Consider the following 24,914-nt stretch of genomic DNA (forward strand, 5'->3'; position numbering starts at 1 on the left):
TTAGAAAACCATTGGGTTACGTTCTATTTAGGTTCTGTGTTACTAGAGCCAGTGTAAAAGAAAATGATGCTGAAAACTTCAAATTCTCAAAAAATTCAACATTAAACAAAATCATTATCCTCAAAATATTCACTGTTAAAAAAAAACAAGTGTCACTTTCACACAAAGGAAACCTGCTCTCTGTTTTATTGTGACCTGTCAACAAGCACACGGATCACTTCACCAGTAAAATGTTTCATTATAAGATTATTTATTATTCATTTAGCCTTTAACTAGTACACATCTGATTGTAACCCAGAAACTAATTGATTAGACTTGGTTAATGGTGACTCGGGAACACTGGACATAAGTTATTTATTAAATCTCAGGAGAACAGAAATTGTGTTTTGCTTTACAAATCCCATGCTCATGAACAAAACTTTCTCAACTCTTGAGGAAATGTAACAGACAGAAATGTGTGTGTCATGTGAGCAGTGAGGTGTATTCTGAGATGATGAATTGTTTTGCTGTGTGTATTTTTCAGAAGTTCGATTTATTTTAAGTCAACTCTTAAAAACTGAACATTTCAAGAAATTTCCCGTATTTTTTTTTTTCCCAAACTCCCCGTAAGTGACATCCAGAAAGAGCATAAGAGTGTGCCTCTTATCGTCTAATTCAAGGCACTTTGTCAAGGTGGATTTATCAGGTGGACCTTGCGGCCCCCAAAGTATCCTCTTAATATTTTGTCCCCAAATTTACTGTTTTATCAAAATCTCTTCAGGAGAAATAAAAGAATCAGGATGTGTGACTTAATTAATAACTAATAATTTGGCTTGTGTGCACCCCCTGATGAAGACTGACATAGAGAGAAGGACTAAAGCTGAGAGGGGTGAAGAGGCTTTGCTTCTCCTCTTCCTCTCTCTGTTAGTCTTCATCCTTCTCTGCTTTATATCTCCTATCTCTCGTTTAGACTGCCACAGAGAAGATCCAGCATACCTACAGCCATCAGGCTTATTGATTTTTTTGCAAACAGAAGATGAGCTGACAGATGATTGAATTTTCCCATGACAGTAAACATACTGTACACAACTTCAAATAACTGTAATACCTTGAATTCATGCTTACCACAGTGACCAACAAAGTTTTATTGCCTTGACAGCTCATTTTCCATGAGGAAGGACATCATCCTCCTTTTTCTACCTGATGTTGTTCAGCACCTCGGACAGCTACAAGAATACGACACTCCCAGAGGAGGAGGAGGACACAGAGGGAGTGAATTATGAGAAAACTTTCTGTTTCTGTAGCAAGAAGTAACAAAAACAAAGAGTCATTAAAAGTTCAACATCAAAAGATGTTACTGTAGACTCCACATCATGTGTAAGCTGCAGTGTTATCCTGTGATGTAAACATGAGCAAAACATGATGAAGCTGTTCGAACAGCCTAGATTAAACAGGAATCCCTCCTCCAGTCAAGACTGAAGCAGTTTTTCATGGTGTGAGTCATGGTCTAAGTCCTTACTTGGAGTTTTGTGTCAGTTCAAAGTCGACAGTCTGGGAAGCTAAAACAGGTGTGTTTGAGACCCTCATAGAGGATCACATGGTTTCTGAATAACTCTTCCTCAAGCAAACACAGGATTTGTTTGGGTCTTTCATCAACTTATTTCCTCTTAGACAATTTATCATTAGAATCTAAAACGATTCAGTACTTAAAGCACAATTCCTGCTGTGGTTATCGCTTTCAATTCCAGGTTGAAGGTTTGACGCAGGAGCTCCAAACCACCACTGTGTGGCAGCATTGGGTTGTTCAATGGAGCAGTGATCTGCTGAGGTGATTGTTGACCTCTTGACTGGCTCATTAATCTGTACAAACTTTTACTCCATCGTCGGAGTGTCTATTTTTTGTTTGATGTGAAGTGAAATGAGAATTGTAAGTAATCATAGGCATATATTCACAATGTCGACCATTGGATAATGATTTAGTGATTGTATTTGTGATGTCTTATCAAGACTTCTGTCTGATTCACATTTTCTAGATATGTTTGCTCTTTTGTTGGTTGTGGTGGCTTATCACACACAAGCCACCAAAGTTTTATTTTGTGAGGACATTCCTGTTGTGATGGATGTCCTGCTGCAGGTCAGTGTGTATGAAACGCTTTGTGGACACATCATCACAGAGGGGACATCATCTGTGTGGACTGAGGTGGTTCTTTAAAGAGCTTTGATGTAACTCACAGAACAGGTTTTACCTGATGTGGTTCAGCGCCCTGGATGATGTAAAACTTCACATCGGTTTGAGGAAATAGTGATTCTTCTACTGACGTAAATGGTTTGATGATGCAGGTTAGACTGTTGCCACCACAGGGTGGAGGTTAATCATAAACACTGGGTCAATAAGTTTTCATTTCCCCCATCATCAGTATGGAGGACTAAACGTGCCAAAATGAAATATATAAATACATCATTAATTAAAACAAAAACTAATTAAATACATAACTGAATAAATCAATAACTGTGTCAATAATTATTTGATATTGAAAATAAGTCAATAAATAATTAAATAGATATATGATTATTTATTTAATTAAATAAAAGTGTTGAGAAATACTTTAATAATTAATTAAATGTGTCATTAATTATTTAAAATGTTTATTTGTCTAATGTAAAAAAACAAAGTTAATTACCTAAGTATCTATTTTGTATTATTTTGTTGCTATATCTGCTGTGGTTTACGGGAGTAAAAGCATTACAATTTGTTGTTGTATCGGCCACAGTCGTCACCCAGCACAGGCTCTCTCCTCCGTGGAGGGGGTAGGAATCCTGGCATGGGTAGCTACCTTGGCACAACACCGGCCCAACCGCTCATATGAAAAGCAGCACAGATCACAGCTCCTGAACAAACTGTCACTGGAAGGGAGCTGCAGCTCAGCATGCAGAGGGGGATTGGAGACGGATGTCCAGTTTTGTGAAATAAACGTTTCCTGGAGTAGGTTTAAGTGACCTTTTGCTCCAGTAATGTAGCTTCACCTGCTTCCAAGCAGAGAAAGCTTGTGTGATGATGATCCTGAAGTCATTCAGCTAACTGAGTTAGCCTGGAGGAACAGGGCTCTGGTCCACGTGTATTTGGCAGCCCAGTACGGGAGAAGCAATGGAGAACTTCTTCTAAGTTAGCAAACACTCTTGGGTCTAAAAGATATGTTATTAACTCAGTGTAGAGCTCATGCAGACCCTCAGTGATAGCTGCTGTTAGTTTGTTTGACAGGGGACTGCTGAGTCTGGCAACTGTGACTCGACCATTGTAGGTCCCACCCACTGAGATAGATGGGTGAGAGTGACAGATAAAATTAATTCATGATGTGCTGTCAGAAGGGGACCATAGATTAATTAAATAAATAATTTGTTAATTAATTAAATGAGTGATTGATATAAGAAATAATAAGGTTTATTAAATTTGTTTTTCACATTAGGCCAATAAAAGATTAAAAAAAATGAATGACACATTTAATTAAGTTAAGTATTTCATAACACTTTTAATCAAGTAAAATAAAAGTTCTTTATTCAGTTATTTATTGATTTATTTTTAGTATTAAATAAATATTGACACAATCATTGATTTATTTTATTATATATTTAATTTATTATCCTTTTGAATATGATGTATTTTTATATTTCATTTTGGCACGATGAGTCCTCCATACATCAGTGCTTACAATACTTCATTGGTTCAAATGAGTGTGACATTGGGATTAAGGATGGTCTGTACAGCGTACATTATTGAGTACATCTCTCTCATGATAACAGCAATAAAACCAATAAAATACAGAACAGTCAGAGCTGAGCTGAAGCCTTCATAACAATAATCCTTAGATAACACAAATACAAACAAGACTTCCTATCAATGATGAGCATCTAAACAGAGCAAACAGAGTTGAAGCTCAGAGCAGAGGAATCTTCATATGAACAGCTGTGTTTCTCTCAGAGCCAGCTTCAGCTCTGATTGTTGTTATCCAGCAGCAGTGTTTGTCTTTGTTCTTTTCTGAGCAATAAGTATGAAAATCACTTTGACACAGAGCTTCTTAGACTGACTTAGAAACTCACTGTGGACACAAAGCTGGAGTCTCCAGGCTCTGTGCTGAGCTTTAGACATCTCAGGGTCTCTGTCTCCATCCTTAATGCAAAGTACTTTAAGGTCAGGACGAGGATCACTAAAAAGTTAAGAACAAACAACAACATCACAGCTGCTATCAGTCCCTGTTGCTGAGAGAGAGCCATCCTTCCTGGACCCCCTGAGCCTGGTTTCTCAGCTTCAGTGCTACGGGGGGACTGGTTCCTGGCTGGTCCAGTAGTAGAGGGGGTCTGGTTCCTGGCTGGTCCAGTAGTAGAGGGGGTCTGGTTCCTGGCTGGTCAAGTAGTAGAGGGGGTCTGGTTCCTGGCTGGTTCAGTAGTAGAGGGGGTCTGGTTCCTGGCTGGTCCAGTAGTAGAGGGGGTCTGGTTCCTGGCTGGTCCAGTAGTAGAGGGGGTCTGGTTCCTGGCTGGTCAAGTAGTAGAGGGGGTCTGGTTCCTGGCTGGTTCGGTAGTAGAGGGGATCTGGTTCCTGGCTGGTCCAGACTTAGACTGAGTCTGGTTCCTGGCTGGTCCAGTCTTAGACTGAGTCTGGTTCCTGGCTGCTGTAGAGAGATCAACAGATCAGAGTCAGTCATGAAGAAAAAGTCAGTGACTGCAGATAAACTCTAAAATGTCCTCAACAGGAAATCAGAGCAGCCCTTTTCTCTCAGGTTCTTCGTCCTCTGAGGACGTCTTTGTCTCTCTGGATTCATCCTATCAAATGTTAGCCACTGATCTCTGAACCTGAGCTGATTTGATTTTTCTTTGTCTCCACAAACGTTCACTGACTTTACTCACCAGTCACTGTGAGGAGACATCCGTCAACACCGGAACCAGAATCTGTTTTCACTCCACACCAGTACTGTCCTGAGTCTTCAGTCCTGAGTGAGGGCACATGGAGTCTGATCCGTCCCTCTCTGAGGAGGTCTTTGTCACACTGGAATCGTCCTGAAAGCTCCCCATCCCTCAGTGGGATCTCAACTCCATCCTGGAGATCAAACAGGGCTGAGACTTTCCTTTTTTTCATCATGTCACAGAAAACATAGAGACCTTTCAGAGAGGGGTGAGGTTTTGGTGTGAAGGTCCAGTCCAGGGTGAGGTTCTGCTTCTCCTCAGCCTGATAGGAGCTGTGACCCATGTTGAGCTCTAATCCTGTAGAGGAGACAGAGAGGAAAAGAGAGGGGCAGAAAAACACAGCAACATGTGAGTCTTTACACACATTTTCTCATCAAGTGTTGAAGTCTTTCACTCAGTCTCAAAGTGGATCTCCTCTTTTCTCTTTGTGGACAATAAAGTGAAGGTGGACACTAACCACAGACACAGCAGCTCAGAGCCGTGAGCAGCAGGAACCTGGAGACCATCTTCCCCCTGAAAACACACACATGAGGTCAAAGGTCAGTCCCACATAGGGATGTATATCGTTATGATTTTATCGATACTGATACAGAAACCGATACTCCTTATCGGTATCGATACTTATCGATACTCTTATCGATACTACAACATGCAACTTTGTGTAAACAATAAAGACTTATCAAGATTTTAAGAGATTCAACCTTTTTTTTTTATTACCACAAGGTAATAATAAACCTTCAATAATGCATTACAAATGCTTCTCAGAGGCAAAAACAAAGCTAAGAAGATGGCAAAAACCTCTTATGCCGCCCAACAGACTGCATGTACCGACAGACTCATATGTCAAACAGAACAGAGCGAACAGTGTAGAGGAGGCACTGCTCCTGCCTTATGTGGCCCTAACAGTTATTTTTAAGGAACAACAACATATTAACTTTGAAGAGGCCTGGACGCAGAGGAAGGTGAAAGACAACTTTGTCAGTAAGGGAAGTGTGTCTATCTTACACTAACTTCAAGTGGACTTACTATTAACTATTTACCTAAACCACTTGGATTCGACAGTAGCAAATGGTTGAAGATCCTTCACGAGAAACTTTGTGACGACTCTGTGGCATTCCTGCACTTTTTCTGCTGTCATCTTCTTTTGCCTGGCGATTGTGAACGGGGTCGTCTGCGATGTTAGCAGAGCTGTGGTTTCTGATGTCTGGTTTATGCTGCCTGCAGGATTAACGTAATACATCGGTGGTGCTTAAATCGAAATGATGACAACAAACAAGACGAAAAACTTACCGTGACTTGACATAGCAGAAACAAAACCGGGTGCCGCCGCCACGGTGCTGCAGTCTTTAGTGTTAGCTGGGCTGCTAAGTTTACTCGTGTTGCTATAGCAATCAAACAGCCCGCACTCCTTTAGCTTTATACTATGCGCGCGCTCCCATTGTTTTGCTGACGTTGCTTGTATTCCCCCCTTGGACGCAACTTCTCTCTGACACAGATTGCATCGGGACGAGTTTTATTTACTTGACCAAAGTTAGCCCAAACCTTCGAGCGCTTAGCCCTCACAGACATGCTTGAGCCAGCTGTGTCATCACCTGTTGACGGCGGTAGTAACAGTTGTAGAGGCGTTCAAGGACCGACAAAAGTACCGTTTTTCCGGACTCTTCACGGTATTCGGGTACCGACCCAGTTACGGACCGGTCCATTAAAGCACCGGTCCACGGTATACATCCCTAGTCCCACAGTCTGTGTGGAATCATGAAAACACTCAGGGATGGAGAATCCTGCTTTGACACACAGCTGAGCTGCACATTGATGCTGAAACAGTGTGAGCTCCAGACTGAACACAACCAACACACTTGAAGAGCTGTGTGAAGCTGCAGTGAGGACTTTCTGTCACTAGAGGGCGCCCTTCATCCTCATTTCAAAGTGACTTAATTGGTCTGAAAAATCACCTTTAAACTTGTTCAAACAACATCTTCCATCTTTGTTTCAATGTGTAGTTTGCATTTCTGTTGGTGTCACAGTATTTGATATGACTTTTATACCAATTGAACCAGTTCAAGAATCAGTCCCATTAAACTGTCAAATGGTTTCAAGTGTTAAAGACTTCACCTTCATAGGAGTTATGACAGCGTACGGATAAAATTATGAAATGAAATATCCTCTCCAAGTGTGTTTCAAATCTTTCATTTTTAAACTGGATCATTTGGCTTTTACTGAAAAAAAAGAAATCTTATCAAGTGTTTTTGTCTTGTTTTCAGTAGAAAATGTCTTTGTAGGCTTAAAATGAGCCACATCAACCCGACAAGTCAAAAAAATATCTAGTTTCAAGGTCTGAATTGCCTGTAACAAGTAAAAAATCTGCAAGACGAAAAAAAGTTGCTTGTCTTAAGACATTATTCAATTTTCCTTTTTCCGTTGGAAGAATATTTTTACTTTATACAAGCAACTCAGGCCTCATTTTTTTCTTTTAAATAACTTGAAACAAGACCTTTTTCTGGACTGATAAGTTGAATGTGGCTCATATCGAGTATAATAAGACAAGAATACATTCAAACAGCTTGAAGACATTATTCCACTCACACCTATTAGAGTTCAGTCACAGCTGGAGGAGAAAGCAGGTCTGAAGAGGAGGAGAGCTCTGATAGACTTCCTCTGTCCTCTGGGGATATGTTGTTGAGTCTGAACAAGCACCAACTGAAATAAAGGGGATCATTGAAAGGAGCACTGTGTCCAAAAGGAGGTGTAGGCATTCAGGAGGTAACAGGAAAGAAAAAAAATAGATAAACAGAAAGAGTAGTTTGCCAAGCCTTGACATGTCCCTGATGATGCTGAAGGTGATGATGACTATGTGTGGGTCCATCGGGCTTTGATTTAAATCTTATAAAACTCACTAGTGAGTGTGAGTCCATTCACCTCCTCCTTCTGTCATCAGACGCCTGAAGCTGAACCCTGCTGGGACCATGCTCAATGATCTGACACCTGCCTCTTGTTCCTGACCTTCTGTTTCCACAGCAGGCAGCATCACAGCATAAGATGTCACTCCATAGCTGATCAGGTCTGAGCTGTCCTGTCAGTGCATGCCTCCCAGCAGCCTGAAGATCATGATGCTCATGGATAATCAATAGTTGGGTGTGAACCTTTAAGAGAAACACAGCAGTAGAGATTTTGAGGCTCTGTGGCTTTATAAACAACAAAAGCTGATGTTGGTTTGACATTAAAAAGTCTTAAAAGTGTTTATTTATTGTTTTTTTTTTGTTTGTTTGTTTTCAAGACTCTTTAGACTCCAAAAGAGCCACATTCACCTGACATCTCTTTGAGGAGGATGGGGGAGGGGGGGTGAGGTTTGCCAGGACCTGGACCGACTCCCCTGCCCTCCTCATCCAGCTTGTTGCCATAGCTGCTGTGGCCCAGGAGGCTGAGGTGAGCCGTCTAAAAATCTGTGGAGGTCCTCTGCACATTTCTTTGGTTTGCAGCAGCTCCTTCCTGGGACAGGAAGCTGGAGCAGCTCCAGGCCAGCAGAGTGGTGGGGGCCTTCTACCTGTAGCTGTGCTCCATCCACTTATCAAATGTGACCATCCCCAGGTTCCAGGCCAACCCGCTGGGGCGCCATGAGGAGTGATTGTCCAGTGGCGCTCCCCTCTGCTGGAGGTCTGCTGCAGCAGCCTTCCACCTCCCCGAGGACGCCTCCAGTCAGTCACCCACAGCCACTACTGACGCTGTGGCCTCCACATCTGCAAGCTTTCTGCAGATGATTTGAACAAGTATCACTAGTTCTTATTCTTTGTTAAAGCACTCAATGAAGGTCTGAATGAGACTGGTCATTTTGAATGTCTGTATTTATTAAAAAAAAAAGGGTAATGCCACTCTTGGTACTTTTCTTTTTCTTGAAACTTTTTAGATCTACTACAGTGTTTAAAAAATGTAAGTTTAGAGGAAAGTTTGTTTTCCTGTTTTCTTGTAAAACAACAAAATTCTAGTAGGTTTACAGATATTTTCAGTAATTTTACGCAGTGAAAAAAATAATAATTCTGCGGTTATTGACCCTTAATTTTCAAAGTATTTTCAATGTTTTTCAAAAACAATATACACATCTGTAAGATGGCAGAAATTAACTGCAAGATGAAATCCTGGATGATTTTTTAGGTATTATGCCAGCTGAACCCTGTACCCTCCTCACTCGTGGTCGCAATTCACTGATTGAAAAAAAAAAAACGAAGTGTAAAAAAAACGGTACAGGAGCTGGCAGTAAAGTTTCCAGACAAACACTGTTAAATTACAGTCAAACACAGTAACATAGAACTACATGAAAAACACTGTAAAAATACAGGAATAATTTGTTCTTTGATCAGAGACCAATTTTAAGTAAGCAATAAACCTCCTAACAGAACACACTGCATCACTGGTCATCTTGTCTTCCACCAGTTTGTCTCCTTAATTTTACTGTGTTTCCTTTTATTTCACAGTAAAGTCATTTTTATTGTGACAGTGTTTGTAACCCTTAGTTAGGAGGACACACTGTGGATATGAGACCCTGCTATACACCGGGCACAGCATGTGCTCCACCGACCATCTGTGCTCCAAGGAGCAAACCAGCTCTCTGAGCCCCATGGAGTGGACTGGCTGTCTGTGCTCCATTGTGCAGACCCTGTACCCCGTGATTTGTGAATTGTGTTTTGTTTTTAATAAATGAGATGTGTTGATGGTCTTTGCTATGTTGGTAAATATTGTAATAACAATATTATTTGAATTACACAGCTGGTCCATGCAGTGTTGCACAGACAGCATGTCCCCCCTATGCAATACTTTAATGTTCAGCAGTCTTATATCCTCTGTGTACTCTCCTCACTCACAGTTACAAAACACCATCACAACAAAAAGTATTTTCCTGTAAAATAGCGGTATTTTCTGCAGAACTCTTTGTATTGTCACTATATTGAAGGTGTCAGACAGTAATAATTTAGGAAAAATCTTTCAAAATTGTATTGTTATCTAAAATTACATGTTAATACTGTAAATCTGCAGACATTTATCTTTAGTTATACGGACAGAGTTTGTTTTTATGCATTACAAATTTGCTGTTGTACTTGGGACAAAAAGTATTTTCACATTAAAATGCTGTAAATTGACTGTGATTTTACAGTATTTGTCTGGAAACTTTGCTGCCAGTGCCTTTACTGTTTTTTTTTTACAGATTTTTTTTTTTTTTACAGTGTACTTGAAAAGTACAAATGCTACCATGTTGAGTCTACAAGAAATAAAATGATCGTCTATTTCAAGGTATACAAGTGGTACTGATATGATTCAAATCTAAGTGTTTTTTTAATCACTACGAAACAAGTCTGATGTATTTAGATTGATGTTTTTACCAATACAAATAGCTCCAAGGGTATCTAGGAGTGCAAATTGTCAGCATGTGCTTTATCTATGTTAGAATGATGAGGGGGTCCTTGAAATGTTTGTTACCTGTGAGGGGTCCCTGGCCCAAAAAAGTTGGAGAACCCCTGCTCTGGCTCTCTGTTGCTTGCGCTTCTCTGTCTGTGTGGCCCTAATGGTTGGGATTGGTCAGCTGCCTCTGAGCCCTCTCCTTATTTGTGCGCCTTCGCAGCTCTTAATGAGAAAAACCTGGGTTGAGTTACTGTGTTACAGGTTTTCACAGTTCTTCACACACAACAATGGATAATTTGACACAGTTTGCAAAACCCTCACTTCATGTACCAATCGCTCATTTTGACACAGCTAAACACTCCCTTCTTTACACTCTGATGTCAATTACACATCACCTTGTTGTCAAAGCTGTACATGCAATGGTCAGTTATAGCACACACACCTCATTTGAAATCTCAAAGCATCAACACACAATTATTCAAATCTTTTAACACCCAGATCAGGAGAGCAATTTTCAATCAGGAGAACTGCAGCATAAAAGAGCAGTGAGCCCCTGCTTTGTTTTGTGAGCACTGAGCAATGGACAATGACAAGCAGAGAAGGAGAGGGGTAAGAGTGAGAGGAGGAAGAGGAAGAAAAAGAGGAGGAGATGGAGGAGTGAGAGGTCGAGAAGTAGGAGGACAGGGAGGAGGGGGAGGGCAATAATTTATAATCAGATCCGAGCCACGATTGTTGACCATGTTCTGAATCATGGTCTGAGCATTAGAGAGACGGGCCTGAGAGTCCAGCCAAACCTCAGCTGTTTCATCGTGGCTGGACTCATCAGGACCTTCAGAGTAGAGAACAGGTACCACAGGAAATCTATTTGCCTTGTGTTCTCTACTGTACAGTGATACTGTATCAATAGAATACAGTGTGCTGACTGTAGTTTTTACCAACATTTTCTTTAGAAATGCCCGTGCACTGAAACACTGTCAATTAAAACAATGATTTGCTGCAGACTTATGTGATATTTAATGTTTGAAGAAGTGGGCCTACACAGACATTTTCTAAAAGAAAAAAAAAGGGGTAAGTTTCACAAGCCGTTACCATTTATATTGTGTGTTGCATTTCAATAATTGGGTTTTCAGTTTTGCACTTCAGTGTGCTGTGAATGCTTGGTAGTGAGCAGCAAATGCTGAGCTGTGTGTATCAATTGAGTGGTATGTGTGTCATTGGAGAATGTGGCTGTGTGTACCAAATGAGAACATGAGTCCCATTTTGTGAACAGTGAAGAGATTTGATGGCAAAGAGTCATCTTGACAAGGGAGTGTCAGGTTCAGCACTTTGTGTGTGAGGTTTTCAGGTTTGTGTGTACAGTTGTAACGCTCAGCCTATGGCCACCGCATTACATCAAAAAAAGGGGGACTTGTTAGTGGGGCATGATAGTAATTATATACTCTATGATTTGTTTTGTCAAACTTTGAAAAAAACCATGTAACCTCTCCCGATCTTTTTAAATAACTAAATACCACAACCATAAAATCATTACACACACACACACACACACACACACACACACACACACACACACACTCACACACACACACACACACACACACACACATCTATCTATATATATATATATATATATATATATATATATATATATATATATATATATATGAAACTCTTTCTCACCAGGACGCGTTCTTTAATGCCCATGAAAGTGGACGTCTCAATAATAAAATAAAAAATACAAACTCAAAATATTGTTCAAAACTTAGACTTCATGAAACTGAAATTATCCCCAAACAACCCTCTAACAAAAACCAAATTTTCCCTGAATACTCCAGGTTAAAGAGTCCTTTTTATTTTTAGCAAAAGAGAAGTCCTCCTTCGCCTACCCGCACTTCCTGCCCCAAAGGTTTGGGCTCTCAAAAATCCACAAAATAAAGGAAAAATAGTCCATAAAAAATAATCGATAAAAATTAAAACACTGGTGAAACAGGAAAAAACTTCATCTGGGAACAAAAAAAAAATACACGGCTCCTTTGTCCCCTCTGCCGCGTGTTCATCCACAGAAAGGTCAGAGGAGAGGAAACAGCCTCCACAGCAATCACCACAGCTCAACGTCTTTTCTTCGGGATTAATTTCAACGACTTTTCATGACTGTTCATTTAGTGCTTTTTCCCTTAAGCACCACGTTAGTCCACTGTCTCTGTTTCCTCGGCACCTCCTTTCTCCCTGTCCTCCACACACCTCTACCCCCACGCCACATCCTCCCTTTTATCACCTTTGTTTTCCAATATTATTTTTATCGCACCATACGGAAGCGCATTGCATTCAGTGGATAAAAAAAATAGACACCTTATCTCGTAATTACGAGATCCTGATCTCATAATTACGAGAAAAGATCTCATAATTACGAGAAAAGATCTCGTAATTACGACATCAGGATCTCATAATTACAAGATCTTTTCTCATAATTACGAGATCAGGATCTCATAATTTCGAGAAAAGCAAAGTGGAAGTTTCTTCTTCGTGGAATATAGTACGGAAGTACAGAAGCGTAAATCCTATTGCAGTGCTATCAGTGGCGTGGCGTGGGGATTTTTTATTTATTTATTTATTTATTTTAATTTTAGGGAGTGTGGTACATAAAAGACTATGTTGCAGTTTTTATATCGCTTTTTCATGTAACGGAACGACCTGTTAGAGTGCCCAGAGAGCGCTCATTTTGCTTACTTTGAACACCGACACACACCCTTAACTCTCCCACCCTCACTCACTCATTCACACACGTCCATCGTCCTCTTGATTTAGCTTAAACATCTTATTCATTCATTCAACCACCCATTCAAACACACAACCGACCGCTTCATGCACACTGCTAATGTGCTAACCTCCCTGATTTCATTCAGTGGCTCGAGGATGACGATACTGTGATTTGATTGGTTTGAGGCCAAAGACAGGGTGGCTTCCCTTGACACAGTCTTGGCCAATCACAGATGAGCAGTGTCATGACCGCGGCCTCATCTGATTGGCTAATCTTTTTTTTTTTTTTTTTTCACCAAGGGAAAACAAAATATCACGATTTTCTGTCCTGGTTATTCAAAATATAAAAAAGAAAAATAATAAAAGATTGTGTCAAAATTGTTTGTGTGATATTTTGATATTAAATGTGAACTTCTCTATATAAAAAATAGACAACTCACATTGAAGGTTTATACAGACATCTTCCGGAGCTTTTTTTTTATAAGTAATATCGCTGACGATCCACTCCATCTTATCCGCGCGCATCTGCGCACTCCCATGTGTTTCTATGAGACAGTCAGTGCACAGTCTGCTGCTGTCTGATCTGCTCTCGGATAAACCAAGAAACATCAGAGAGGAGCTGGCCCACACAGTGACGCACTTGGTGTCCTCCAATGCGCCCCGCTGTCCATTCCCCTGTTGCAGGGACAGCGGCTCTGACCGTCTCCGCAACCGGCTCTTTCCAGCACACTATTTCCGCAGTGGCGGGGGTCAGTCAGATCAATCGGCCCTCAGCTGCATTTAATGGCGAAGAGAGGTGGTCATTTGATTGGTGAACACAGCGCTCGGCTGTGTTAAACCTACTCATGGCTTTTCCTCCCCTCTAGCATTTAGGGAGGCGTGGATGCGCCGCTCTTGGCACTGCAGGAAATTTGCAAAGGTCGCGCCGGTCACACCCTGTCCGTGCGGCGAAGGACGGCGCAGGGCAGGTACGCCTGCGTTTGCGTCTGGTCTACGAATTTAGAGCCCTGATCAAAGTCATGAAATTGATCAGAGCACATCTGATTAACCAAAGTGCTTCTGTGGTGGTGAAAGAGTCTTAAGGCTGACGTGAAGAGGGGCTAAATACCATGAATAAACCAAAAACCTGCTGCGCAATGTTGGAGAAGTTCTCATAACACAATCGGATGATTGTGCGGATGAGAAATAAAGGCACAAAGCCATTACGCATGAAGTGAGCCATTATAAGATTACTTATTGGTATACTTAAATTCTCTTTTTCCTAAATGCAGCCTCTTTACTGATGAGAGAGCGCTGCGGAAGAGAAATTAAGGCAAAGCCGTTACGCATGAAATGATTCATAGCTCATGGAACAGGTGAAAAAGAAGGAGAGAAAAAAAACTTTATCATCTTCTCTGATGTTTCTTGGTTTATCTGAGAGCAGATCAGACAGCAGCAGACCGTGCACTGACTGTCTCATTGAAACACATGGAAGTGCGCAGATTCGCGCGGATAAGATGGAGTGGATCATCAGCGATATGTTACTTATAATGGAAAAAAAAGCTCAGGAACATGTCTGTATAAACCTTCAATGTGAGTTATTTGTCTAATTTTTATATAGAGAAGTTCACATTTGATATCAAAATATCACACAAACAATTTTGACACAATTTTTGATCATTTTTCATTTTTCCATTTTTAAAACCTGGACAGAAAATCATGGATTTTCTGTTTTGGGTTTTCGTTTTTCAGAAATATTTCACATTGTCTCAAACCAAGAAGGTGGTTAGAACATAGCACTGGGACAGCTCTATCACTGCAGTAGGATTTACGCTTCTGTACTTCTGTACTATATTCCACGAAGAAGAAACTTCCATTTTGCTTTTCTCGTAATTACGAGATCTTTTCTCATAATTACGAGATCAGGATCTCGTAATTACGAGATAAGGTGTCTATTTTTTTTTTTTTATCCAGTGAATGCAATGCGCTTCCGTACACATAACTTAAGTACAGGGACTTACATCAATACCAAAGTGAACCAAGCCAAGCCTTATTTTTCGTTACTCAGTTCTTTTTTTTTTCCTTATAATTTCCACTCTTTTTTTTTTTCAGCAAGGTGACCCTGTCACATAGTTTGAAGGAATCCATTGGTGTTTTGAGACACGTGTGTTAAGAACTGTAAAAACTGTAATGACCCTGTCGTGCTGTTGATTATCTGTTTGTCTTTGTTGGGGTTAGTCAACCATGGATAGACATCAGTTACTTGGGGTGAGCTGACCTCGCTTCATACTGCATTATATTTCATTTAGTGAATGTTTTGTGGTGAAGTTTTTTTAGGACACAATCCTGCTCACACTATTAAGGTTTCTAATATATGCCCCCTCCCCCCAATGTCCAACCCACTCATATGCCCTTGGTTTCAGTAGACCTGATCCACAAGGAAGCAGGGAGATATGTAAATAACAATAATAATAATAATAATAATAATAATAATAGTTAAAAGGTGAACTGATTGATCCCCTGAAATCTCTGGGCCCTGTTCTACGAAGCAAGTTCAGCCTAGCGAGATAGCCTTGGAGCTACCTCCCTGAACTGAGCGCGGTAGCTGGCGATCTCCCTACACGGTTTTACGACGCTGGCTATCAACCTCATAAGTGGATCCAGCTAGGCAATGAGCGCGTGCACACATATAAGGCGGAGCCCACTGCATCTGACCAATCGCCAACATGGAGCAGTCTGGAGCGTCAGAGCAGGCCGGAGAGAGAAGGACCGCATACTTCACACAGAAACATGTAATTAACGTTAAAAGCAGCACCGTTGCCGCTGCTGAAGCACGAAAGGAGTGCTGGCAGAAAATTGCTGACAGTCTAAATGCGAAAGTGTAATGCAAAAAAAATCTGTTGTGCCATTATCATCCTGAAATAGCTCTATTCACCATGCACTTTTACTGTAACATGCACCATACCTAAATAATTTCTTAGATTAATTTATTCATTTGTTCATTCCTATCGTGTGATATTACATTTTTCGTGTGATATGTAGCCCACATGAGCCCTACATGAATTCCTGTCACAATTTTAAGACGTATTGTCATGGAACAGAAGTCTTGGCATTGAAGATCTTATTACGGCAATGAGAGTTCTTCATTCCCTTTAACTACCTGTAGAAAGTGTCATGCACTACCAACCCCTCCCTGGAAAACCGGTAACTTTCATAAAGGTGGTCATCCGAAAAAGAGAGTGGGGCGGTCTCCGATGTCCATGGGATCCTCTAAGAACGGACTACCCATTTCATCGTGAGGGCTCATTGGTCAGTGGGCGGGGTTTTTATAGTCCGTGAGTTCAATCTGGAACCTAACCTGCCCCGGAGCAGGTTAGCCGTTCAGCGTATGTTGCCATGGAGACTCGCCTCGCTGAGGAGTGATCCCGTGTCGTAGAACAGGGAATCCGGAACGTATCCTCAAAGCTACCTCGCTAGGCAGTAATCCTGCTTTGTAGAACAGGGCCCTGGTCTCAAAATACTTGGCTGAGGTTTGCGCTCTCTCTGAGTGATTTTCTAGTTTGTGCTGAACCTCTGATGGTGTGGCCACACCAAACGCGAATTTGCGGCGCGATTACATACAAAGTCTATGCAAAGACGCGTTTAGCCGCCGATTCGCCTCTCGCGGCGCGATTCGCGCGTTTGGCGCGGCGAGTTTGGAGCGTTCACGCGTTTGGGCGGTAGACGCGAATTCGCTCGAGTTCAAAATATTCCCCCACGACGTCATTGTTTTGACAACGTTGGGGGGCAACTGCCGCCTGCTCCGGCTCCAACTCCGCCGGAGGATGGAGGAGAAAACAATCTGTGCGGTGTGTCATCATCCAGAGTTATACGATACGACGTGTGTACTCTACAGAGACCGGGAAAAAAGGATCAGGCTCGGTTGAAAGTCTCTGAGGAGACAGGTTTTGAATGTAAGTTCTGAAAACATTCGTTCCCAGCTGGATCTGCCTGTACGGGCTATCACTGAGTCCGACTGTGTTTTCCTCAGCGGAGTTTTAAGCCTGATAGAGAGGAGGAAGGAGCGGGGCAGGGGCAGAGCCAGGGAAAAGATGAACGTTCTCTGTGCTCCTCTCTTTCCTCCACCCCTTCATTATCCCCAGGGAGACCTCCGGGAACATAGGTCGGGGGTTCGGGTGGTCGGGGGTACGGGGTGTCGGAGGTTCGGGGGATCGGGGATGAGATCGCAGGGAACAGCCAAGCAGGGCTGGTGGATTACCAGGGAGAGGCAGCAGGCATTGATTGTGATCTCCAAAGCTTTCACACACTCTCCTGTCATGCTTTGGAAACCACAGCTCATTGTTTTTCAGCTGCTCTTTTGGACTTTCGGTCTTTAAATGAATGAGCTCTCTACTCCGCATGCGCAGTACCGCGCATTCGCGTGTTCGCGCCTCAGGTTGTCAAAAAAGTCCAGCGGCGAGACTCGGGCGTTCACGCGGCGCGTGACAGGCCATTCGCGCGAGTAAATTCGCGTGTTCGCGTTTGGTGTGGCCGCGGCATTAGGACCCAGCGTCAACGTATGTGGACAGCACATTTCTGCCTCTCAAACCCATGACACTTCATTTTTTAAACTTTGACCTGTCAGCCACATTTAGGGACACTGCCCATGTCATCTTTTGGTGATATCACAACATTCAAGAACCAAATGACTCCATAGTAAACTGAAAATAAAGAACCCAAACACACAACACACAAATCTCAAGAAACTAAGGCCCCGTTTCCACCAAGTGCTTCAGTTCAGTTCGTCTCAGCACAGCATGTGTTTTACAGCGTTTCCACTGACTGATCCCGGGACAGATTCCCAAGTAACCAAGATGAGCCACTTTTTGGTGCCCTTAGTGTGGGCACCAGACTAAACTGATCCTAATTTGGAAGGTGGAGCTACACCACTGCAAACCGTTGATCGGTCAAAATCGTCACTTATGGTGCAACAGTGGCTGCATTTCTCCTGGTGGCACAGTCTTCTCTGAAACAAAGCTTGATTGTTCTTTGTTACAAAGAGACACAAGGAAATCACAAAGAAGACAAATTGCTGGACGATATCCATTGTTGCTCTTTGTTTACTGTGTAGCGTTTTTCTTCTTTGATGGATTTCTTAGCAGGGCACACTGTGTCTCTTTGCACTGCTATGGCACAGTTTGCTGTGGTAATGCAAACAAATCAGGCTTAACGGTACCATACCGTGACAAACCGTGCTGAACTGAACCGGACTGCTTGGTGGAAACGCGGCTTAAGTCAAACAGGAAAACAGACATTAAAAACGTAACTTAAGCCAAAACTGATGAACTAAAACAAATAGAAATCAAAGAGAAAACAATTCTATCAGGCTTTTTTTATTTTCTTCTTCTTCTTCTTCTTCTTTTTTTTTAAATCCATCTTTTCAATTTAATTAAATCTAAATTTACCAAAAAAAAACACAAAAAAAAACACCTCAACATCTGGGCTCAGCTTATTGTTATTGTGGCCAAAACCAGCTACTCTATCAATAACTCAACAGAAAAAAAAAAAAGAAGAAGATAAAAAGTCATTGAAAAAGATAAATGCCTGTACAATCCACTGATTCAGACTTTAGGTGTTTCTGAATGTATAACTAGTGATAAGAAATTCAAAAGCACCAATGGTGTGCGGTCTAACAACCTCTGAGGCTAACAAGATTTTATTTTTTTCATAAAAATATATTTTTTTCAGTTTTTCGTATACAATTTGTCATAATTAAAAAGTAAAAAAGTAAATTGCTGATTTGTCAGTAAGAGAGAGGCTAACAGAGGAGACGGACAGCGTTTCACGCTGGCTTCATGCTTGTAATGTGCGTCGGAGGTAGAGACTCCGAAAGAGAGAGAGGGACCGTTTACTTGAAATCACAACGTTTTGCAGGTTCGCGCATGCGTACTAAGGTCTCACGCTGATTAACGTGGGCATCGATGAGGCACAGCCCACAGCGCTTCTCTGCCTCCGCAGGTTGTAATACCGCTCCCGCTTTGAGGTCTCGCGATAGTTTGTTAGTGCAGATTTTTAATAGAGTATCCTGGAGATGCCTGGCCTGTGTTCTTGTGCTGTTGAGCTACGGGTCATTTTTGTTCGTATTTTGCTCTTTCTCCTGTGATGTTAATCCTGTAGAAATGCAGGTGAACGTATGTTTCGGGTTTTGATTGGCATTTCGTCTTGTTAACTCCGGGACTTCAGTCTGTCTGTGGGAAAGCTGATTAACGTTTATTTACTTGGCTCGTTGCTGGTAACCGGTGTCTTGGAGTCAGGGGCCAAAGAGAGGGAAAAGACTAAAGAGTAGGGAAAAAAAGGTGCACCTTGTGAACAACCGCACATTTACTGAGGAAACAAAGACCAAAATAATGTTCTCCCGCACCACACACACCGGCGTGCACTCAGACCGTCTCTCCTTCTGCTATGTCGCACGCGCGCACACACAGCACAGACTGTCACAGCGTTAAAGGGACAGGGCTGGCCAGTAACAGTTTGTGTTAGCAAATGTGAGCAGTGCACCATATATATAACACACACATATAGAAGTTTCAACTTTAGCTGAGTGCCTGCCTCCCTCGTCATGGACCTCACCGCTCGTTACTGAAAAACACATGTCTATAGATATGACTCTAAAACCATTAAGTGGCTCCACTTACAGCCCCCTGCTATTGATTACTTTAAAGAGGCATTATATTTTTCACAAATTGCAGCTTCTATTCTACACAGGAACATTACATTTCAGGGAAATTAAATCAGCAGGTGACCTTTACACCTTGTGCCCTGTGCCTCTGTGAGAAGAAAGGGGCAGGGTATAAGTACAGTAGCAAGCAGGTTTTTTCCTTTTTTTTTTCTCTATCTCACACATTCTATAAATTCTGCATGTGAAGTAATATTCCACTTCAGTAAATTATTATGGGAGGTCCCAAGAGAAATAAATCATACTTTCTTTTACATTTACTATCAAATTCTCACACACTGACTATCAAACTATCAAACTCCAAACTCTCTTTCGTTTACTATCAAACTCTTACACATTAACTATCAAACTCTCTTACATTTACTATCAAACTCTCTTACACTTACATCAAACTATCTTACAATTACTTTCAAACTCTAAAATAAACTATCAAACTCTTACACATTTACTTTCAAACTCTCTTACATTTACTATCAAACTCTTAAATAAACTATCAAACTTTTACACATTTACTTTCAAACTCTTACACATTTACTATCAAACTCTTACACATTTACTTTCAAACTCTTAAATAAACTATCAAACTTTTACACATTTACTTTCAAACTCTTACACATTTACTATCAAACTCTTACACATTTACTTTCAAACTCTTAAATAAACTATCAAACTTTTACACATTTACTTTCAAACTCTTAAATAAACTATCAAACTCTTACACATTTACTTTCAAACTCTTACACATTTACTATCAAACTCTTACACATTTACTTTCAAACTCTTACACATTTACTATCAAACTCTTACACATTTACTATCAAACTCTTACACATTTACTTTCAGACTCTCATAACATTTACTATCAAACTCCCTCACATTCAGGAGCTCAAGCTTTACTCTTCCAGCATGAAATGTGGAGTTTTTAGCGGTCTTGGTAAGTGATATTTTTTTAGGAGAAATGTGCAAATTTTTAGACATATTCCACAGTGATATCAGAGAGGAGAAGACAGAAGGGCCTTCAATATGCTTTTGAGAACTACATTCACCAAATTAAATAATGTGGGGTTCAAATAAAGAGGACGTTAAAATAGAGGGAAAAGTGCACAGATTCTAGTCTAAGCGCCAAACACCCCATGTACTGTCACTTCACATCAAAAACAATCATATACAAGAACATCAATGTTCTTTTGCAGCAGGGTAAGCTGATATGTTTGATATACGTTTAAACTAATGTTATGTCAGAGGTTGATATCATGTGTTTGCAAATCTAAATTTGCGTTTGTTTACAGCGTGCTAGGACATATCTCACATATATTGTGGGACTGATCTTTACACTTGATTTAATTAAGGCACAACAGTCCAGTAAATATATGGATTGTCATAAAATAGTAAATGTTGCTAAACTAAGTATTTCAGCTTCTTGATACCATATTTTTCAAGGAGCTGCCCTGTTACAGATGAGGATTTAGATTTACTGAGGAGGCAGGTAGGAACACCCATCAGCTACCTTGTCAACAGACCTCCTGTTGATATCTGTGATGCCCCCTGTAGTGCCACTAGGTTTGGTGATGTCATCCTTGAGGTGTGTCTGACCTGCACTTTCCTTCTTGGAGCACACTGATTGGGGTAACTCAGCACACCTGAGCTGAGGTTATTTAAACACTTGTGGTCACTCACTTTCTCTCTCTCTTTTGGCTTCCCACCTCACAGGTACTTTGTGTTCTGTTAGTTCTGGTTGGTTATGATTTCCTAACGTTTTTCCTTTGTTTGCATTTAACAACATTTACACACACACTTTTCACTCATGCACACCACACACCACTGATTTTGCTGACCTTTCACATCTCATTCAGTCAATACTTCATTTGGAATTCTAATTTGGTCTTATTTGGTTTAATCTGGTTTAATAAAATATCATTTCAAACAAAGTACATGGTGTTTTGTCTCCCTTTTTGTCATGATCTTTGAGCCGGGTCGTGACAATATCACTGTGGGAGAAATCAAGTACCCCCTCGGAAGTGATTTAAGCCATCAGGTGAATGAAATGAACTTATAACTGAGATTAGATTAGGGATTTATTTTCATAAAAAAATGTTTGAGTTCCAAACATGAAGTGGTATTTCATACAAGAGTAACAAGAAGAGAAGCAAAAATGTAACTATCTACATTAAAATGTACCAAAAGTATTCCCAAGAAAATAGTAACAAGATGTTTAAAGATGTTAGTACAATGTATACACAATTCTTTACTGAAACTCTACCAGTAACAGCTGTTTTTTTAAGCCGCACAAAATGTCTTCAGCTGTAGAGGCCATTCATCATTTACATTGGACTTTTGGGAACAGTCAAGTTTGCAATGAGAATTTTTTTTTTTTTGTTAAAGAATGTTAACTAGTGTAACACTCAGTACAAGGTAATATGTATTCACATTTGGCTCTTATCTTTGATGATGTGCTGTTGGAAGTTGGACAACACACTTACTACGTACCAGATCTGATTAATGTTTGCAAGACAGGAAATTGGTATTTTAACAGAAACAATCTTAAGTTTTTTTTTTTTTTTTTTTTTTTTAGCAATTGCCCTCTTAACATGAACCCTGTGCTTGGCTTTTTTTTTTTGTCATCTCAACATCTGTGTGTGGCATCTGATGGTTGGACCTGGCAAAAGGTGGGATGTTCAGTCTAAGACCGATCTCCTCCACCTCCTTTATCAGTCATTAGTCCATCTCCAAATTTGAGGTAGCCACACTGAATACAACCTTGCAACAGCTCTTTGATGTTGCACTGATTAAAGATGTCCTTCTCTGAGGCTGACCCTGTGAAGAGGGCAGACGCATACATTATTTCCCCTCTTGGGTCACGGGCATCCAATGACTTTAGAGTGTTGGTAGATTTATAGGTGGAGTAGGTTTGGTTCTAAAGCATTGAGGAGCTGGGCCTCTCTATCTTTTGTCTCAACTTCATCAGTGTGAGTAAAACTGTGTGCACAAGGGCATGTTTTGGTCCTCGATGTTTACCACTTTACAGGTCAGGGGAATCTGTGTTTGTGGTGCAGTGGGGTCATTTGGCACTTTAAAAACTCACACAAGCTGTTAAACTGTTCATATGTGAAACCAGTGCAGTACTGGAAATAACCAGAGCACCTGAATGAAGCAACTCTTCCAATAAAAGCCTGACTTCAGCTCCATCATCAACCCTCTGTGATCTTCTCACATACTACTGTAAAATCACTCGTTTTTTACGTTTAATGCTTTTGAACTTTTAATCTCTTTAAACGACCTTTACATGTGTAATAGTAGACTTACTTTCTGTTCAGACTCAAGCGACGCTCAGCAGGTACGAGCTGTTATCATGCCACAACCATGGATGTATTATAAGAACTGGATAGAGTGGCTCAGCTTTCTAGCATGTTACGGATTTAAGCCAGAATATCCCTTGTAAGGTCCGTGTTTTTCTACATTCTATATGGTCACAGCCTGACAACCAGCTTACGTTTTTATTTTATTGTATGTATTATTATTTTATATTAATTTTGATGTGTCAAACTAAAACCCGCGACCCGACCCGCATGTTATTTTCACCACACAGATCTGAAGCCAGGGAAAAAAAAGTTTTTAAAACCACCCACTAATCAGCTGTTTTTGCGGGTATCTGTCAGGTACCTGTGAGTACCTGACCCAGTGCAGGACTCTGCTGTGAGGTCACAGGAAAAGCAGTGCTTCCATATGGATTCGTGGTAAATCCTCATGCTCCTCACCTTGGCACTTCACCTGACAGGAAGGTCATTGAGACAGGGGACAGTAGAAGTCACGGCCTTCTGAAGATCAAGTGTCCATCAAAGAAGACCTACAACGATTGTCCTTACCTCTTGAAGCATGCAGGTGGTAGCTACAAGCTAAAGGAGAGCCACACATATCACTACCAAACAACAGGACAGTTGGGACTCAGAGGCATGCTGTGGTGTGAGTTCTTTGTGATGTGCTCAAAAGACCATCACCTACAGTGCATTAATTTTGATGCAGCAAAATGGGGTGATATGAAAAACAAATTAGACCTGTTTCTTTGGGTTCTTCCTCAGCAGATGCCAACAGTTAGGACAAAAAAAAATAAAGCAAACACACCCTCTGTTAAACTCTTGCCATTGTTAGTTTCTCTGACACTGAGATACAATGCACGTCATCAGTTGAATTCAAGGTGGAGGCTTCAGCATCCTGTTCATCACTTCTGGTTCTGTGAAAGAATAGTTGTTAGAGTTTAAGTTACGATGCTGTTTGTTATTACTTATTCATATATTTCAGTTGAATACAGTAGATATTTGATATTATTATTAATATGTGTAATAAAATTTATTGTATCATTGATGAATGGTTGGTGGGGGTAGGGTGTGGGCACTAATGCCCGGTTAACAGTGATTTTTCTGTGATATTTTACTAATTGCTATTTTAAAGACAAGACTAAAATTAAATGCATTAAATCGGTTTGACAATCCCAAAATGTGTGTAGATATTAATGTGTTGTATGAATCAAAACATTACATTTGACAACTGCAAGACATCAACAGATATTATACACCTATAATAAAATGCTCTCACATGTAAATATTGTACGCAGAGATTTTGATTAGTCTCATACAATTGAACTAATTAACACAAACCTTTTAGGTGGAGGTTTTCTGCTTCCTCCTTGATGTTCTCTCCTCCAGAAAGAAGAAAGAGTAGCTCCAGGATTTGGGAACTCGGTTGTAGGTCGTCCGTCCACAAAATGCTTAAAGATACCAGTATGTCAGAAATTATCTCTATCTGTCACCAGCATTTATTCTGCTTAAATAATACACAACAGCTCAAGTTTTAAGAGAAGAAACCTGCCATTGAGAAATCCTTCTTTGCTATTGTTATTTAAACTAAAACACAGTACTTACGGTTAGCTATTGTTAGATAGCACCTTACCTCAGAACCGTAGACGTAGGTGTTAAATTGATTTTAGAGGGATTCAGCTGGTCGTACGGTCTCCCACACTGCTTAATCCACGCCCTGCACCTTTCTTCTTGTGTCTTTAGCTTGGGAAAAGCAAAAAAATCATAACCACCCTGCAAACTTTGCAGACACCAAGTGTTAGACTCACAAGTCCCTTACGCACATCTTT

At 40.8% G+C, this 24,914-nt stretch overlaps 2 protein-coding genes across 2 annotated transcripts in view; both read right to left on the minus strand.

Moving 5' to 3' along the window:
- The window catches only part of LOC141810945 (NLR family CARD domain-containing protein 3-like), a 482,659-nt gene that overhangs the window by 383,153 nt on the left and 74,592 nt on the right, over positions 1–24,914 (minus strand). The window lies entirely within an intron of this gene.
- LOC141805866 (uncharacterized) lies at positions 3,624–6,509 on the minus strand. The gene is made up of 5 exons (XM_074691081.1): positions 6,226–6,509; positions 5,976–6,153; positions 5,393–5,448; positions 4,879–5,232; positions 3,624–4,643 (listed from the first exon to the last, which is right to left on the minus strand). Exons 1-5 carry the CDS (start codon positions 6,236–6,238, stop codon positions 4,513–4,515), a joined length of 732 nt encoding a protein of 243 aa, XP_074547182.1. The 5' UTR covers positions 6,239–6,509; the 3' UTR covers positions 3,624–4,512.

Source organism: Halichoeres trimaculatus, unplaced genomic scaffold, assembly GCF_033239565.1.
Source record: "Halichoeres trimaculatus isolate MK-OKI-2021-1 unplaced genomic scaffold, fHalTri1.1 fHalTri1_scaffold_2, whole genome shotgun sequence".
Classification (NCBI taxonomy): domain Eukaryota; kingdom Metazoa; phylum Chordata; class Actinopteri; order Labriformes; family Labridae; genus Halichoeres; species Halichoeres trimaculatus.